The sequence below is a fragment of the Coregonus clupeaformis genome, unplaced genomic scaffold, assembly GCF_020615455.1.
Source record: "Coregonus clupeaformis isolate EN_2021a unplaced genomic scaffold, ASM2061545v1 scaf1134, whole genome shotgun sequence".
NCBI lineage: Eukaryota > Metazoa > Chordata > Actinopteri > Salmoniformes > Salmonidae > Coregonus > Coregonus clupeaformis.
Window position 1 is genome coordinate 47104 of NW_025534588.1, and position 19766 is coordinate 66869.

The window sequence follows — 19766 nt, forward strand, 5'->3', positions numbered from 1 at the left end:
GGATAAGAGCGTCTGCTAAGTGATTAAAATGTAAATGTAAATGTATTGTGTTGCTCTGCTCATGTCCGCGTTCTGGAACTGTCCGCGTCCCCGTACAGAACTGTCCGCGTCCATGTACGGTTTGGCGCCAAGCATAATGTTCAGTTACGCGCTGAGTGGTCTGAGGTGATGTTGGGGAACAACGACGGAGTTCGTTACAGTGTTGAGACGCCGAAGTTTATTGTTCAATTAGCTTTTTTCCGTAATGGTCAGTGACAGTATGAGTGTAGCCAGATCCTTTTCACTCGCTATCCTTGTTTCATCTTGTGGTTCACCGGATTCGTCATCATCCTCGAGGGACAGACGAACGACCTGCTAGCTAGCCAAGCTAGTCGGTACAGCTAGCTAAGCTAGCTACCACTACATCATCACCGGCTGCCTGCTTTTCTTGTGGACCGATGGAGCTCCCGGGTTGTTTCTTCCACCTGTTAAATACGGTGGAGGGCTTCTCCCTCTCTCGTTGACGGATGCTGGCTACCTACCATCCCTCTGTCCGGTTCTCCTCTCTTCACATGATGGACGGTAACTTTAGTGTTTAACCCCTCTGTGTCCAAGGACTGAACTTTTTGAATATTATTTTCGGGGCGCCTCAAGTTACAATTTTTACAACGTTTATTTCTGATAAAATTAGTTCATTGCATCCGCCATGTAGCCCAGTTTCATAATATTACCTTCTGTCCCTGGTTATGAAGTAATCGCGAAAAAACAGGCCTTATGTTTGGGCATTTTTCACCCTGCCAGCTCCTATTAGTTCTACTGTAGGTTTACCTCAGGTAACTTATTATTAACAAGGTTACGGCTACTTGGTGAGCGTTAACCCTGTAGGTTTACCTCAGGTAACTTATTATTAACAAGGTTACGGCTACTTGGTGAGCGCGCTCAATGTTAACCTGAGTACATGTTGTGGTGAGCCACAGTCTAAGAGGTGTTGTCTGGCGCAAAGTCATCAAACGTTAAACATTTGGTCATGGTTAAACATATTTGTTTTAAGAAAAAAGTGTACAATCTTAACAAAACGCATGTCCCTGTCCTCTTTTTCAAGATGTGGCAGATTTAAACAGCCAGAATACATTTTTTATGAAGAAATAAAAAAAATTCTGATGACTTGTTGTTTCTAAATGGCTGCTGGGTAATTTGATATGCATCGGAATCTTCGTTCATAGGCATCAAATTGAGTGAATGCTGCGCAGGTTCACTGAGTTGCAAACCAAATGGGTATAATGGGGTGATTGTTGTCTAATCGGGTGGTCTAGCTAATGGATTTGTAGATCTGACGCAGTTGCTACCTCAGATTATGAGCCTAGCAAGTGTCATATAGCTCAGTTGGTACAGCATGGCGCTTGCAACGCCAGGGTTGTGGGTTCGTTTCCCGGGGGGCCAGTATGAAAATGTGTGCACTCACTAACTGTAAGTCGCTCTGGATAAGAGCGTCTGCTAAATATGTAAAATGTAAATGTAAAAAATGTAATGAATGAGTTATGTAGTACCCACATACGGCCACAAGGAGGAGCAAGAGTGCCATAAACCCATACTGTTTTTTGCCATATAAACCCTAAACCTAACAATCAATCACATGTATTTATAAAGCTCTTTTCACATACAGAAACTCTTACCCTACGTATAACCTATTTTAGCCGTAACCCCTAATTCTAGGGTAGGGGAGCCTAGAACCCTTTTAGAAACTATTTTAGTAATAATATTATCTTAATAAATACAATTATAGTATTAAATAGCGTTTTAATTATTTTGTTGTTATTTTATTATATGTTTAATAGCAAGACAGAGCACTTGATAAATAAGACACATTTGTTTTATTTTTCAAATGTGGTTTGAATTGGGTGACCTAATAACCTCTGTGTGAAAGTCCAGCAATTGGCGTGGGGCAGGTTTGAGACTGATCTAATACACTTTATTTCTCAGCTGCCTCACCAATGTCTGTACGTGAATTAATAACTTTTAGTTGCTAAATATTTCCAATAGATGGAAGCATAAGACCACGAAGCATCAGTTATAGGCTACAAGCAGCAATATGATTGTCACACTCTGGTTCCGGGACTTTGTATTGTTGAGCCAGGGTGTGTTCGTATTGGTTGTGTTTTGTTTGGTTGGTTTGTCAGTGGTTGTGTTTGGTCAAATGACTCCCAATCGGAGGTAACGAGTGTCAGCTGTTGGCTCGTTATCTCTGATTGGGAGCCATATTTAAACTGTGTGTTTTCACCTTGGGGTTGTGGGTTTTTGTTCCATGTTTCAGTCTGTGTACTGAGGACTTCACTATCCGTCATTGTTTATTGTTTTCTCGTTCGTGCACTTTAACTTTAATAAAGTCATGTTCGCTACAAACGCTGCGCTTTGGTCCACTCCTTCCGTAGACGGCCGTGACAATGATTGACATAAAATAGCATGCAACCAAATACTATATGTCCCATGATTTTCTAAGATGGTCACTCATTACTTTAGTTAGCTATATATCTTGTATTAGGCCTGTGATGCTTTTTGAAGAGCAATTAAATAGTGACTATAGCAGGTGTTGAACCCCGGGTAAATAATCACTAGTCAGATGCTCCAACCTCAACCCTAGTATACATGCATTATGAAATATCTAATATATCGATTAAACAACCTCGGAATAGAAAAGACGAGTGCGTCTTCCAGCCCACCAATAAATTACATCATGCAACCCTCCCAGTTAGCAAATGTACCTCAACATGCCCCTCGCTTGTGCTAGAAGGCAGAGTGCTCGCTGCTGGTTGATGAATCAGACAATGAATGTACTAGGAAAATACATTTTTCTCGACCAGAGGTGACTAAATTAATGTTCAGGCTTATTGATAATCGTTATAGTAATGAAGTATAATTTCAAAACATGAGCATAAAAACAGCTAATAATAAACATGAATCATCATTATATTATTTCACAGTAATCTGTTAAATGCTTTTTCAGTCATTCCTCTTGCGTTAGCAGTGTGGAAAGGGACAGTAAAAAGCGTGTGCAGGAGTTTTCCTGTGAGGGGGAGTGGTGGTGTATCCAGGGAGAGAACTAAATTGATCTTCTGAAATGTCATTCATGGTCTTATGCTGCCATCTATTGGAATTATTTAGTAGCTGCAGTAGTACTGAATAAAGTATATCCTTACTAAAGTAGTAATTACTCAGAATTGCAAAATATGACATTTTCTATTTCATTCTACCACTTACAACCCATAACATAACAATTTATAGCATAACAAACAATGAAACTGACATAAACCAAAAACACCATACATTTAGTTAACTATATATATATACTATTTATTTAGATGGGTGACATTATCTGCCAAAGTAACACCACTGTAGATAAAGAAGAGCTCCTTATAGAAGAGCCATTAATTGATCGATTTTAAAGAATCACATGTCTGTTATTGAACAACCCCCTACCATGATTAGCTAGTGAGAAAACACAACCATTTATTTGATCATTTCTTTAAACAATAGAAAATAATTTACTAACATTTCTGAAAATGGATATATAGCGTTTTGGAATGAAACTCTTCTCATGTTTCCCCATCTGAGCTCAGAGTAGATGAGAGATGTAATGTTTGTCTCTGTTGTGTTGAAGTCCAATCAAGCAGGAGAGACCAGCCTCCCCTGTACCCAGCTGTGTGTCCATGAAGAGTGACCGGTCTATGGGTCGTCCTATATCCTTCAGAGAGGGAGACTTTTCTAGTGAACAAAGGTAAGAAGAACTCATGGGTCATGGTCAGTGAGTTAAACAACACTGTCTCTAGTCATTTCTCCTCTCCCATTTTCCCATTTATTTTTGTTGTTTTCATAATCCATAGGCTAATCTTTTTTTCCATTTTCATAGTCCTGAAACAATATTAAACAAACACAACATTCCCTCCCTGTGTGTGTGTGTGTGTGTGTGTGTGTGTGTGTGTGTGTGTGTGTGTGTGTGTGTGTGTCTGTCAGTGTGTGTGTGCACTCCCTGGATGAGGAGATGTAATCTCTATCCTGATTGCCTAGTCACTTTTACCCCTACCTACATGTACATATTACCTCAACTACCTGGTACCCTGCACATTGACTCAGTAGTGGTACTCCTTGTATATAGTCTAGTTATTACCTCAACTACCTGGTACCCTGCACATTGACTCAGTACTGGTACTCCTTGTATATAGTCTAGTTATTACCTCAACTACCTGGTACCCTGCACATTGACTCAGTACTGGTACTCCTTGTATATAGTCTAGTTATTACCTCAACTACCTGGTACCCTGCACATAGACTCAGTACTGGTACTTCTTATAGCCTCATTATTGTTATATCATTATGTTTCTATTTCCTTTTTTTATTTAGCTAATTTTTCTTACGTTTTAACTGCATTGTTGGGAAAGGGCTCGTTAGTCAGCATTTCACGGTAAAGTGTACAGCTGTTGTATTCAGCGCATGTGAGAAATACAATTTGATTTGAAGGTCATTGGCTCTAACGGTCGTCTCGTGCCGAACAGCGCATGTTCAGATGTTGAAGCACTGTGGCGAGGAAAAACTCCCTAGAAAAGCAGGAACCTAGGAAGAAACCTAGAGAGGAACCAGGCTCTGAGGGGAGGCCAGTCCTATTATGGCTGTGCTGGGGGGAGATTATAACCGTACATGGCCATTAAGGCCAGATCATTCTTCAAGATGTTCAAATGTTCATAGATGACCAGCAAGGTCAAATAATAATCACAGTGGTTATAGAGGTTGCAACAGGTCAGCACCTCAGGAGTAAATGTCAGTTGCCTTTTCATAGTCGATCATTCAGAGGTTGAGACAGCAGGTGTGTGTGTGTGTGTGTGTGTGTGTGTGTGTGTGTGTGTGTGTGTGTGTGTGTGAGAGAGAGAGAGAGAGAGAGAGAGAGAGAGAGAGAGAGAGAGAGAAGGCAACAGGTAAGAGAGAGAGAGAGAGAGAGAGAAGGTAACAGGTGAGAGAGAGAGAGAGAGATTAGGCAACAGGTAAAAAAGAAATTACCTGGCTGTTGTTGACAAGCATTGTCCTAATCAGTTCATATCCATATTATTAATATTTGATTCATTGATTGAAATGATGAACCCATTCTCAGTAGCCTATTCCAGCAGGTTACTTGGTAACAGAAGCACTTCCTACCTCAAAATTAGTTAAATAAATTAATCTGTCAATTTGAACTAATCAATTTGAACTAAGCATAATTTTATACGTCGCTTGTTTGCATCAATTGCAAAGACATTTGCAACTTTGTATTTGTAGTCAACTTTGTTGTGAATTTATCTGCGGTCACAAAGAGACGGATAAACCATGTGATTCTATGTTTAGCGGAGATCTTCTGTGTATAAAGTGACGCGGGAGGGCAAAAAAGCATCTAATGACTCACTTGGCTGTTCTACAAGTGGTCTGAGGCAGGTGTTAGAATATGAGCGTTTTCAAGTGCAACGTTAATAACGATGGTTTTGGGAAACAGCTCAGAGATTTAACAATGCTCCTACCAAGGTTCTAATGATGAACTTGGCCTTAAAATGCTTTTGGGATACCAGGCCCTGGACAAAAACATCTGCTAAATTCAAAGGTAAATATTTTACATACAGATCTCATATTACTGGATTTATTTTTTTAAACTATTTTTTATATTGATGTTACAAATGTATCATGTGTACAGTTCTTTATAAAAAATGTAGTTATTTGTTACATTTGACTGTGTGAAACCTAGCAGTACTACTTATTTCTCTGAGAGTGAGGTAGATGTACATTCAATAATTAGTTGTCACTGTGTTAACCACAACCAACATGCTGCATCTCTGGTTAGGGGTTAGTGGAGAGAGAGGACCAATTTTCTACTCTGAGACGCTTTGTGGATACGTGCCCAGATCTCAAAATATTGTTTTAAAAAAAGAATAATTTTTGTTCGACATAATAAAAAAAGAATATTACTAATGTACCCGACTTTAAAGACTGGGTTTAGTTTATTGTGTGGCTCTGCTCATGTCCTCGTTCTGAAACTGTCCGCGTCCCCGTACAGAACTGTCCGCGTCCACGTACGGTTTGGCGCCAAGCATATTGTCCAGTTACGCGCAAAGTGGTCTGAGGTGATCTTGGGGAACAACGACGGAGTTCGTTACAGTGTTGAGACACCGAAGTTTATTGTTCAATTAGCTTTTTTGCGTAATGGTCAGTGACAGTATGAGTGTAGCCAGATCCTTTTCAGTCGCTATTCTTGGTTAATTGTGTGGTTCACCGGATTCGTCATCATCCTCGAGGGACAGACGAACGACTTGCTAGTTAGCCAAGCTAGTCGGTACAGCTAGCTAAGCTAGCTACTCTTTACCAGTAGCATCCTAGTTATCCTAGCTACCACTACATCATCACCGGCTGCCTGCTTTTCTTGTGGACCGATGGAGCTCCCGGGTTGTTTCTTCCACCTGTTAAATACCATGGAGGGCTTCTCCCTCTCTCATTGACGGATGCTGGCCTACGCTCCCTCTGTCCGGTTCTCCTCTCTTCACTAGATGGACGGTAACTTTAGTGTTTAACCCCTCTGTGTCCAAGGACCAAACTTTTTAATAATATTTTCGGGCGCGCCAAGGTTTTTATTGTTTGTAAAACTTTAGTGGAGAGCTCTCCATTTGCCGGATTTTAGGTATATAAAGTGCCTTCAGAAAGTATTCACACCCCTTGACTGACATTTTCCACATTTGTTATGTTAAAGCCTGAATTTAAAATGCATAAAATTCAGATTTATTTGGTCACTGGCCTACACACAATACCCCATAATGTCAAAATGGAATTATGTTTTACGAAGTCTTTACAAATGTAATTAAAAATGAAAAGCTGAAATGTCTTGAATCAGTAAGTATTCAAACCCTTTGTTATGGCAAGCCTGAAAAGTTTCAGGAGTAGAAATGCGCTTAACAAGTCACATAATAAGCAGTAGGAGTGCATGGGTCAAATCACTGGGGAAGACAAGCCAGAAAAATACATATTACAATCTACAGTTGAAGTCTGAAGTTTACATACACCTTAGCCAAATACATTTAAACTCAGTTTTTCAAAATTCCTGACATTTAATCCTAGTAAGAATTCCCTGTCTTAGGTCAGTTAGGATCACCACTTTATTTTAAGAATGTGAAATGTCTTTCATCACATTCCCAGTGGGTCAAAAGTTTACATACACTCAATTAGTATTTGGTAGCGTTGCCTTTAAATTGTTTAACTTGGGTCAAACGTTTCGGGTAGCCTTCCACAAGCTTCCCACAATAAGTTGGGTGAATTTTTGGCCCATTCCTCCTGACAGAGCTGGTGTAACTGAGTCAGGTTTATAGGCCTCCTTGCTCGCACACGCTTTTTCAGTTCTGCCCACAAATTTTCTATAGGATTGAGGTCAGGGCTTTATGATGGCCACTCCAATACCTTGACTTTGTTGTCCTTAAGCCATTTTGCCACAACTTTGGAAGTATGCTTGGGGTCATTGTCCATTTGGAAGACCCATTTGTGACCAAGCTTTAACTTCCTGACTGATGTCTTGAGATGCTGCTTCAAAATATCCACATAATTTTCATTCCTCATGATGCCATCTATTTTGTGAAGTGCACCAGTCCAGCCTGCAGCAAAGCACCCCAACAGCATAATGCTGCCACCCCTGTGCTTCACGGTTGGGATGGTGTTCTTTGGCTTGCAAGCAACACCCTTTTTCCTCCAAACATAACGATGGTCATTATGGCCAAACAGTTCAATTTTTGTTTAATCAGACCAGAGGACATTTCTCCAAAAGTATGATCTTCGTCCCCATGTGCAGATGCAAACCGTAGTCTGGCTTTTTTATGGCGGTTTTGGAGCAATGGCTTCTTCCTTGCTGAGCGGCCTTTCAGGTTATGTCGATATTGGACTAGTTTTACTGTGGATATAGATACTTTTGTACGCGTTTCCTCCAGCATCTTCACAAAGTCCTTTGCTGTTGTTCTGGGATTGATTTTCACTTTTCGCACCAAAAGTACGTTCATCTCTAGGAGACAGGACGCGTCTCCTTCCTGAGCGGTATGACAGCTGCATGGTCCCATGGTGTTTATACTTATGCATCTGATTGTTTGTACAGATGAACGTGGTACCTTCAGGCGTTTGGAAATTGCTCAAGATTGTGCAAAGCTGTCATCAAGGCAAAGGGTGACTACTTTGAAGAATCTCAAATATAAAATATTTTTGATTTGTTTAATACTTTTTTGGTTACTACATGATTCCATGTGTGTTATTTCATAGTTTTGATGTCATCACTATTATTCTACAATGTAGAAAATAGTAAAAATTAAGAAAAACCCTTAAATGAGTAGCTGTGTCCAAACCTTTGACTGGTACTGTATATATGTATTTATTTTTACACATACACTATATATACAAAAGTATGTGGACACCCCATCAAATGAGTGGATTCGGCTATTTCAGTCGCACCCGTTGCTGACAGGTGTATAAAATCGAGCACACAGCCATGCAATCTCCATAGACAAATATTAGCAGTAGAATGGCTTTACTGAAGAGCTCAGTGACTTTCAACGTGGCACGGTCATAGGATGCAACATTTCCAACAAGCTCGCCGCCATTGGACTCTGAAGCAGTGGAAACACGATCTCTGGAGTGATGAATATGAATATGGGTGGTCCCGGGGATCGAACCCACTACCTTGGCGTTACAAGCGCCGTGCTCTACCAGTTGAGCTACAGAGGACCACGGAATGGAAGCAAGTCCCCGCACAATGTTCCAACATCTAGTGGAAATCCTTCCCAGAAGAGTGGAGGCTGGTATAGCAGCAAAGGGGGAACCAACTCCAAATTAATGGCCATGATTTTGGAATGAGATGTTGGACCAGGAGGTGTAATGAGATGTTGGCCAGCAGGTGTAATGAGATGTTTGCCAGCAGGTGTAATGAGATGTTGGCCAGCAGGTGTAATGAGATGTTGGACCAACAGGTGTAATGAGATGTTGGACCAGCAGGTGTAATGAGATGTTGGACCAGCAGGTGTAATGAGATGTTGGACCAGCAGGTGTAATGAGATGTTGGACCAGCAGGTGTAATGAGATGTTGGACCAGCAGGTGTAATGAGATGTTGGACCAGCAGGTGTAATGAGATGTTGGACCAGCAGGTGTAATGAGATGTTGGACCAGCAGGTGTAATGAGATGTTGGACCAGCAGGTGTAATGAGATGTTGGACCAGCAGGTGTAATGAGATGTTAGACCAGCAGGTGTCCACATACTTTTGATCATGTAGTGTTTGTTTGGTGAAGTAATAAAGAAGGTGTATTATTTTGGGTAGATGTTCCTAGAACAGATTATAACTATATATGGACATATTATAAAGTATGTGCATGAATAGACTCTTAAGGATTAAAGTGGAACTGAGATGAGGAAGTGGATCAGGAGGCTCAATATTAGGAGGGTGTTCTTAATGTTTTTTACACTGTTTGTTTGTTGCTTTATGTAATGGCAGATATTTAAATGCTTTGTGTAATGTCACATAATTTAATGCTTTATGCAATGGCATATATTTTAATGTTTTATGTAATGTATTTTATCTATTGAAATATAATTTTGATATATATTAAAATGTAATTTCATGGTGATTTATTATGTTTTTCAGAATCTCCAACCAAACTCTGAGATCAGTCTCTCCAGTACCCAGTCATCTGTCCATGAAAAGTGACATCTCTATGAATCTTCCTATATATTTTAGTGATAAATCCGGGACCTTTGACCCCAGGTAAATTACTGGTCAGAATTGATGATATTGCTATTGAAGAGGAGAATCTTCTAGATCTGAAACCAGATGTATTTTGTGTATCTGAGTATATACTGTAAAGCATCTGCTTATAATTTGTTGTTTATGTCATATATTTTTATACACTGAGTGTACAAAACATTATGAACACCTGCTTTTTCCATGACATAGATTGACAAGGTGAATCCAGGTGAAAACTATGATCCCTATATGATGTCACTTGTTAAATCCATTTCAGTCAGTGCCAGGCGCACCGATTTGTATCAAGAACTGCAATGCTGCTGGGCTTTTCACGCTAAACAGTTTCCTGTATGTCTCAAGAATGGTCCACCACCCAAAGGACATCCTGCCAACTTGACACAACTGTGGGAATCATAGTAGTCAACATGGGCCAGCATCCCTGTTGGACGCTTTGACACCTTGAAGAGTCAATGCCTTGATGAGTTGATGCTGTTCTGAGGGAGAAAAGGGAGGGGGGGGGGGCAACTCAATATTAGAAGGGTATTCTTAATGTTTTGTACACTCAGTGTATTTTTGTTGCTTTATGTAGTGGCATATATTTTAATGCTTTATGTAATGTATTTTATCTATTGAAATATAATTTGGATATATTTTAAAATGTAATTTCATGGTGATTTATTATGTTTTTCAGAATCTCCAACCAAACTCTGAGATCAGTCTCTCCAGTACCCAGTCATCTGTCCATTAAAAGTGACATCTCTATGCATTATAGTGATGGATCAGTGACCTTTGACCCTAGGTAAGTTACTGGTCAGAATTGATGATATTACTATTGAAGAGTAGAATCAATGATGCAATGATCCGTTTTGATGAACAGTTTATTTGTATTCTGGGGTAACATACTATATTGTTAAAATTCCATAGGTGTTATATTTAACAGCTCAGTCTCTTAACATACGCTTTTATCCAGAGCAACATAGAAGCACAAGTAGGGTTAAGTGCCTTGCTCAAGGGCACATTGGCAGATTTTCCCCCTAGTCGGCTCAGGGATTTGAACCAGCGACCTTTCAGTTACTGGCCCAATGCTCTTAATGCTAGGCTACCTGCCGTGACCAGTTGAATCAGATGTGCTAGCTCTCAAACTGCTGCAGGTCACTGTAGTGACGGGGAAACAAAGCTTCCTGAAGCAATGAGGCTTTCCAACCAATTGTGTCAAATAGGTTAATTGCTCTGAGCTTCTTTATTCATTCACACAATGCACATTAGTGATATCTGCTGGTCAGAAATAAATAACAATGTGTGATTATCAGATAGAGGTCTTTTTTTCTCCACTGATTTGATCAAAACTCTGGTGGTAAGTCGTTGGCTTTAATAGCCTCCAGTCAGATCACATCTTTACATCATGCTGCGTTTTCTGCCTTCAAGTGGACTATTTTTCAAAAATGGAATCTATGGTATTATTGAGGATGCTTAAGAGAGAAGATTATACTATACTAAATAAAACAAATTATTTGAACAACAGTGCAGAAAGTGTGGTTTCACAAAACTATTTTCAAAATAGTGTCTCTTCAACCGGATTCGAACTCATACTCCCACATCCCGGAATGTTCCATAATTCCCTACTCTACCAGCTAAGATACCAGTCAGGTGAAATTACTTGTAAAAAATCCTAACTAAATGTATAAGTATGGTATCCAGTAGCGGTCGGTGTATGAAAGCAGCTTAATCGAAGAAAGCACCAGAACCACGGTGAAATCAGTGGGATCTCGCATTTTGCAACACATGGTTTGAAAAAGCATGTGATCAAACTAAGCTCGACATCATTGATGACGTACGTCTGATAAAGTGATACACGATCGGCACATTGATTCGAAGTTAGCTGCTTAGCGATTTCAACGCATGCCTTGGAGCTTCAGTATGAAACTAACATCACTAGATCACTGAGGAGAGAATTGAGAACCACTGACTTAGTCAACCGTTCTTAATTGACACAAGGCCATACGTGAGTCGTTCACAAGACACCGTCACTGGCCGTAGTCCTACATAACTGTGTGTATTAACAGTCATTGCATAACACAACACATTAGATAAACGTCAATGGCACTCACTCACTGTTACACAAAAAGAGCTTTGAACAAACCACTCCGCAAAATATTCTAATGAGCCACCGCCCCTACATTTTAATTATCACTAAAACGCAAATAACCCTTTTTGTGAACTGCAAAGAACCATTGAATGGCATGAAGGGTTCTTTGAGTCATTATGGTTCCACATAGAACCATCACCTTCCCAAAGAACCCTTGCGGAACCCTCTTTTCTTAGTGTGTACATTCTATACTTTTGAAGATTTCTACAATCTGAGTTCATATAGTTTAGTAATACCACTGTGGACTTGTTTCTACAACCTTCTGAGTTCATATAGTTTAGTAATACCACTGTGGACATGTTTCTACAACCTTCTGAGTTCATATAGTTTAGTAATACCATTGTGGACATGTTTCTACAACCTTCTGAGTTCATATAGTTTAGTAATACCACTGTGGACATGTTTCTACAACCTTCTGAGTTCATATAGTTTAGTAATACCACTGTGGACATGTTTCTACAACCTTCTGAGTTCATATAGTTTAGTAATACCACTGTGGACATGTTTCTACAACCTTATGAGTTCATATAGTTTAGTAATACCACTGTGGACATGTTTCTACAACCTTCTGAGTTCATATAGTTTAGTAATACCACTGTGGACATGTTTCTACAACCTGAGTTCATATAGTTTAGTAATACCACTGTGGACATGTTTCTCCAACCTTCTCAGTTCATATAGTTTAGTAATACCACTGTGGACATGTTTCTCCAACCTTCTCAGTTCATATAGTTTAGTAATACCATTGTGGACATGTTTCTCCAACCTTCTCAGTTCATATAGTTTAGCAATACCACTGTGGACATGTTTCTACAACCTGAGTTCATATAGTTTAGCAATACCACTGTGGACATGTTTCTACAACCTTCTGAGTTCATATAGTTTAGTAATACCACTGTGGACATGTTTCTACAACCTGAGTTCATATAGTTTAGTAATACCACTGTGGACATGTTTCTACAACCTTCTGAGTTCATATAGTTTAGTAATACCATTGTGGACATGTTTCTCCAACCTTCTCAGTTCATATAGTTTAGCAATACCACTGTGGACATGTTTCTACAACCTTCTGAGTTCATATAGTTTAGTAATACCACTGTGGACATGTTATTCATTCCAGAGGCTACTACCACACTCAGAGAGCAGAGTATTCTGTTCCCAGCTGTCTGTCTATGAACAGTATTAACATCTACAATCTCTCTCTCCTTTATCTCTGTAGTGGATGGCCTACTCTGTTAAAGGATCAGTATTAACATCTACAATCTCTCTCTCTCCTTTATCTCTGTAGTGGAAGGTCTACTCTGTTAGAGGATCAGTATTAACATCTACAATCTCTCTCTCCTTTATCTCTGTAGTGGAAGGTCTACTCTGTTAGAGGATCAGTATTAACATCTACAATCTCTCTCTCCTTTATCTCTGTAGTGGAAGGTCTACTCTGCCAGAGGATCAGTCCAGGTGTGCAGTGTGTCAGCAGGTGCTGAGGGATCCAGTCTCTATCACCTGTGGACACAGGTTCTGCAGACAGTGCATCACCAGATACTGGGAGAAACCTGCTCCTTCAGGAGACTATGACTGTCCTCAGTGTAGAAAGAGATCCAGAACACGTCCTGTACTACAGCACCTGAGTCAACCCAATAAAACAAGAGGCTCTGAAAACAGTAAGACCACTTGCACACGTGGGCCAAGTCAATACCTTAATATGATTTACGGTAGGTAACTACAATATTATGAGATAATAGAAGTTACTGTAGTTGTGGAAGGCCCACTTTTCATCCTGTCAATGAATGTTTCTGATACACATCATTTTTCCTCTTCCCTTGTAGTGGATGACAGCCTGCAGAGAGCTATAGTAAACCATAAAGACAGTCTGAAAAGGAGTATGAATGTGTGATAGAAGGCATCGAAAAAGCAGGGAACCAAACTCCCTCAACAGGATTTACACAGAGCTCTACATCACAGAAGGAGAGAGTGAAGGGGTTAACAATGAACATGAGGTGTGGCAGCTAGAGACAGCATCCAGGACACCAACCTCACATGACACAGCAATCCACTGCAATGACATCTTTAAACCCTTACCAGGCCAAGAGAAGCATCAGAACTGTGCTGACCAAGGGCATCGCTGGCATGGGAAAAACAGTCTCTGTGCAGAAGTTCATCCTAGACTGGGCTGAAGAGAAGGCGAACCAAGATGTGGATATCATATTTGTGCTTCCTTTCCGGGAGCTGAACTTGATTAAAGATCTCCAGTACAGTCTTCTCAGACTTTTTAAATGGCTTCCACCCAGAACTAGACATAGGCAATGCAAAGAAACTCACTGCCTGTAAAGCTATGTTCATCTTTGATGGTTTGATGAAAGCAGACTTCCATTGGATTTCCAGCACAATGAAAAGGTGTCTGATGTCACCCAGACATCGTCTGTCGATGTTCTGCTGACAAACCTCATCATGGGGAATCTGCTTCCCTCTGCTCTCCTATGGATAACCTCCCGACCAGCAGCAACCAATCAGATCCCCCCTAAGTGTGTTGACCAGGTGACAGAGGTACGAGGGTTCAATGACCCACAGAAGGAGGAGTACTTCAGGAAGAGATTCAGTGATCAGGACCTGGTCAGCAGAATCATCTCACACATAAAGACATCAAGGAGCCTCCACATCATGTGCCACATGCCAGTCTTCTGTTGGATTTCTGCAACAGTCCTTGAACACATGTTGAGTACAGACAAGAGGAGAGAGATGCCCACGACTCTGACTGAGATGTCAATACACTTCCTGCTCATTCAGACCAGCCTGAAGAACCAGAAGTATCATGGAAGAGATGAGATGGATCAACAGGAGCTCATGGAGTCAGATAAGGAAATTCTTCTGAAGCTGGGGAAGCTGGCGTTTGAAAATCTGGAGAAGGGTAATCTCATGTTCTATGAAGAAGACCTGAAAGAGTGTGGCATTGATGTCAAAGAAGCCTCAGTGTACTCAGGAGTGTGCACACAAATCTTTAAAGAAGAGTCTGTGTTATTTCAGAGAGTGGTGTACTGCTTTGTTCATCTGAGCATTCAGGAGTTTCTCTCAGCTGTCTACATGTACCATTGTTACACCACCAAGAACATGGATGCACTGAAGCCCTTCCTCAAGAGAAAGTCTAGAGCTGCATCTGAAGAGCTAACCTTGCATGAGCTGCTGAAGAGTACCGTGGATAAAGCCTTGGAGAGCAAGAACGGACACCTGGACCTCTTTGTCCGCTTCCTTCATGGCATGTCACTGGAGTCCAATCAGAAACTCCTACGAGGTCTGGTGACACAGACAGAAAGAAGTCCAGACAGCGTCAAGAAAACAATCCGATCCCTTAAGGTGATGCAGAAGAAGAACATCTCCCCTGAGAGGTGCATCAATCTCTTCCACTGTCTGATAGAGATGAAAGACCATTCAGTACAAGAGAAAATCCAAGCGTACTTGAGGTCAGAGAAGAGATCCAAAAACCTCACACTTTCTCAGTGTTCAGCACTGGCCTACATGCTACAGATATCAGAGGAGGTTCTGGATGTGTTTGACCCGAAGGTATACAAGACATCAGAGGAGGGTTGTAGGAGACTGCTCCCAGCTGTGAGAGGCTACAGGAAAGCTCTGTAAGTATTCATGGAAATATCCCACACCAAAATACATTGTAGTTACAGCAGCATTTTATTGGCTGACTGGCTCTGTAGGTACTCATGTGACTATCCCTCAGACCAAACTTTACTGTATGTAAGAACAACAATATTTTCATTGGCTGACTAAACTTTCTATCAGCTGAAAAGTCTTAAACAAACTGTAATACAAACGGATCAGAAAAGTTGTAGCATTGAGACATCTATACACAGTGTTCACATTATTAGTGCAGGGGTAACAGTGTAAGCAGGAAAAGCTAAATGTAACATTTTAATACAACCTGTCCCTCATGGTATTTACTCTGTTGACAGACTCACTGGCTGTAAACTCACAGACACATCCTGTGAAGTGTTGGCCTCAGTTCTCAGTTCAAACCCCTCACACCTGAGAGGCTGGATCTGAGGTAACAATGACCTGAAGGATTCAGGAGTGAAGCTGCTCTCTGCTGGACTGGGGAATCCCCACTGTAAACTGGAGACTCTGGGGTCAGTATTCCTGTAGTTGGTCAACAAGTGATAACTGTTCACCAGATCCACATGTGTTTACCAGGCACACATAGTCCACACCATATGTGTTTGGACAGTGAAGCTTACAGTTTTACATTTGGTACTATGCTCCAGCATTTTGGATTTGAAATTGTTTCATATTAGGCAACAGTACAGAATGTCACTTTTTATTTGAGGGTATTCATACATACCGGTTTTACTGTTTAGAAATGAAAGGACTTAATGTATGTAGTTCTCCCATTTGAAAAAGTCATAAGTATTTGGACAAATTAATTTAGTCAAATGTTTAGTGTTTTAGTGTTTGGTCTTTGAATATTCTTTGCCTGCAGTGATTACATCAAGCTTGTGATTCTACAAACTTGTTGAATGCATTTGCAGTTTGTCTTGGTTGTGTTTTGGATGATGTTTTTCCCAATAGAAACTGAATGGTGAATAATGTCCTGTCATTTTGGAGTCACTTCACTTGTATTGTCAGTAAGAATAGAAGATGTTTCTGAACACTTCTACATTCATGTGGATGCTACTATGATTATGAATAATCATGAATGAATCGTGAATGATGATGAATGAGAAAGTTACAGAGGAACAAGGATCATACCCCCTCTGTTATTGGTAATGGTGAGAGGTTAGCATGTTTTGTTGTAGCCTCTGTAACTTTCTCACTCATTATTATTCATGATTCATTCATACTTTTTCTTAATCATGGCATCATCAGGATTCATTTAGTAGTGTTTAGAAACATGTTATCTACTCACTTAGACAGAAAATGACTCCAGTCATCATCCACCATTCAGATACTATCGGGCAAAACACAACCCAAAACACAACCAAAACAAACTGCAAATGCAACCAATGAGTTCACAACCAAATACTCAAATTTTGACTACTTTAATACACTATAAGTCAAATGGTCAGAATACGTTTGACTTCGTCAAATGGGGGGACTAGATACATAAAGTGCTTTCATTTCTAAACGGTGAAACATATATGTATTAAAATACCCTCAAATAAAAGGTGACATTATATACTGTCACCTCATATGAAACATTTGATCTCAAATCCAAAATGCTGGAGTATAGAGCCACATTTAAAATGTCAGTTTCAATGTCAAACTAGATATGGTGTGGACTGTATACTCAATACAATCTAAATCTGATACCTCACTGTCTGTCTTTTGACTGATACTGCTTTTTAAATTGCTCTGGTCAGTCTACTCAAATATTTGTACTATACATTTTTCTATCTACATGCAATACTTTGATAATTTGTCATTTCTAATAATGAAACATTCATTTATGAATAGATATGGCAGGTTTCAGGACACTGATATATCTGAATATGTTGAAAAAAAATATACTGCCACTATTTTGACCACCAAAGAATAGCAGTGTGGTTTTAATATGATTTGACTCTTTGCAGGCTGTCAGGCTGTCTAGTCACAGAGGAAGGCTGTGCTTCTCTGGTCTCAGCTCTGAAGTCAAACCCCTCACACCTGAGAGCTGGATCTGAGTAACAATGACCTGAAGGATTCAGGAGTGAAGCTGCTCTGCTGGACTGGGGAATCCCCACTGTAAACTGGAGACTCTGAGGTCAGTATTCCTGTAGTTGGTCAACAAGTGATAACTGTTCACCAGATCCACATGTGTTTACCAGGCACACATAGTCCACACCATATGTGTTTGGACAGTGAAGCTTACAGTTTTACATTTGGTGCTATGCTCCAGCATTTTGGATTTGAAATTGTTTCATATTAGGCAACAGTACAGAATGTAAATTTTTATTTGAGGGTATTCATACATACCTGTTTTACTGTTTAGAAATGAAAGCACTTAATGTATGTAGTTCTCCCATTTAAAAAAGTCATAAGTATTTGGACAAATTAATTTAGTCCAATGTTTAGTGTTTTAGTGTTTGGTCTTTGAATATTCTTTGCCTGCAGTGATTACATCAAGCTTGTGATTCTACAAACTTGTTGAATGCATTTGCAGTTTGTCTTGGTTGTGTTTTGGATGATGTTTTTCCCAATAGAAACTGAATGGTGAATAATGTCCTGTCATTTTGGAGTCACTTCACTTGTATTGTCAGTAAGAATAGAAGATGTTTCTGAACACTTCTACATTCATGTGGATGCTACTATGATTATGAATAATCATGAATGAATCGTGAATGATGATGAATGAGAAAGTTACAGAGGAACAAGGATCATACCCCCTCTGTTATTGGTAATGGTGAGAGGTTAGCATGTTTTGTTGTAGCCTCTGTAACTTTCTCACTCATTATTATTCATGATTCATTCATACTTTTTCTTAATCATGGCATCATCAGGATTCATTTAGTAGTGTTTAGAAACATGTTATCTACTCACTTAGACAGAAAATTACTCCAGTCATCATCCACCATTCAGTTACTATCGGGTAAAACACAACCCAAAACACAACCAAAACAAACTGCAAATGCAACCAACGAGTTTGGGACCAAATACTAAACCTTTGACTATATTAATACACTTGAAGTGAATTGGTCAGAATACTTTTGACTTCTTCAAATGGGGGGAATAGATACATAAAGTGCTTTCATTTAAAATGTTAGCTTCTCTGTCAAAATAGATATGGTGTGGACTGTATACTCAATACAATCTAAATCTGATACCTCACTGTCTGTCTTTTGACTGATACTGCTTTTTAAACTGCTCTGGTCAGTCTACTCAAATATTTGTACTATACATGTTTCTATCTAGAAGCAATAATCTGATAATTTCTAATAATGATACATTAATTTATTAATAGATATGGCAGGTTTCAGGACACTGATAAATCTGAATATGGTGAAAAAATATACTGCCACTATTTTTACCGCCAAAGAATAGCAGTGTGATTTTAATATGATTTGACTCTTTGCAGGCTGTCACGCTGTCTAGTCACAGAGGAAGGCTGTGCTTCTCTGGTCTCAGCTCTGAAGTCAAACCCTCACACCTGAGAGCTGGACCTGAGCTACAATCACCCAGGAGACTCAGGAGTCAGACTGCTCTCTGCTGGACTGGAGGATCCACACCAGACTGGAGAAACTCAAGTATGTAGAGGGTTTATGTCAATGTTCATATCAGACATGTTGGAGTTATCAGGCTAGTTAAGACAAACATTCTGACCACCACTTGGACTAAGTTATATAAAGACGTGTGTGGGTGTGTGTGTGTGTGTGTGTGTGTGTGGGGGGTCAGTGTGTGTGCGTGGTGTGTGTGTGTGTGTGTGTGTGTCCAGTGTGTGTGTCCAGTGTGTGTGTGTGTGTCCGGTGTGTGTGTGTGTCTGTGTGTCCAGTGTGTGTCTGTCGTGTGTGTGTGTGTGTGTGTGTGTGTGTGTGTGTCGTGTGTGTGTGTGCACGTGTATCAGTACACACACTAGACACACATACACTCTGGACACACACACACACTGGACACACACGCACACACACACTGTAAACACACACACTGGACACATACACACAAAGGACACACACACACAAAGGACGCACACACACACACACACATACTGGACAAACACACACACTGGACACACACACACTCACACTGGACACACATACACACACTAGACACACACACACACACTAGACATACACACACACACACTGGACACACACACATAATGGACACACACACACACTGGACACACACACACACAAACTGGACACACACACACACACAAACACAAACACACACTGGACAC

General features: G+C 40.2%; 1 protein-coding gene across 1 annotated transcript; it reads left to right on the forward strand.

Annotated features, from left to right (window-relative positions):
* The first annotated feature begins 14583 nt into the window (after positions 1 to 14583).
* LOC123486317 (NLR family CARD domain-containing protein 3-like) lies at positions 14584 to 15940 on the forward strand. Its single transcript, XM_045217584.1, has 2 exons — positions 14584 to 15516; positions 15850 to 15940. Exons 1-2 carry the CDS (start codon positions 14603 to 14605, stop codon positions 15938 to 15940), a joined length of 1005 nt encoding a protein of 334 aa, XP_045073519.1. The 5' UTR covers positions 14584 to 14602.
* Positions 15941 to 19766: the final 3826 nt, after the last annotated feature.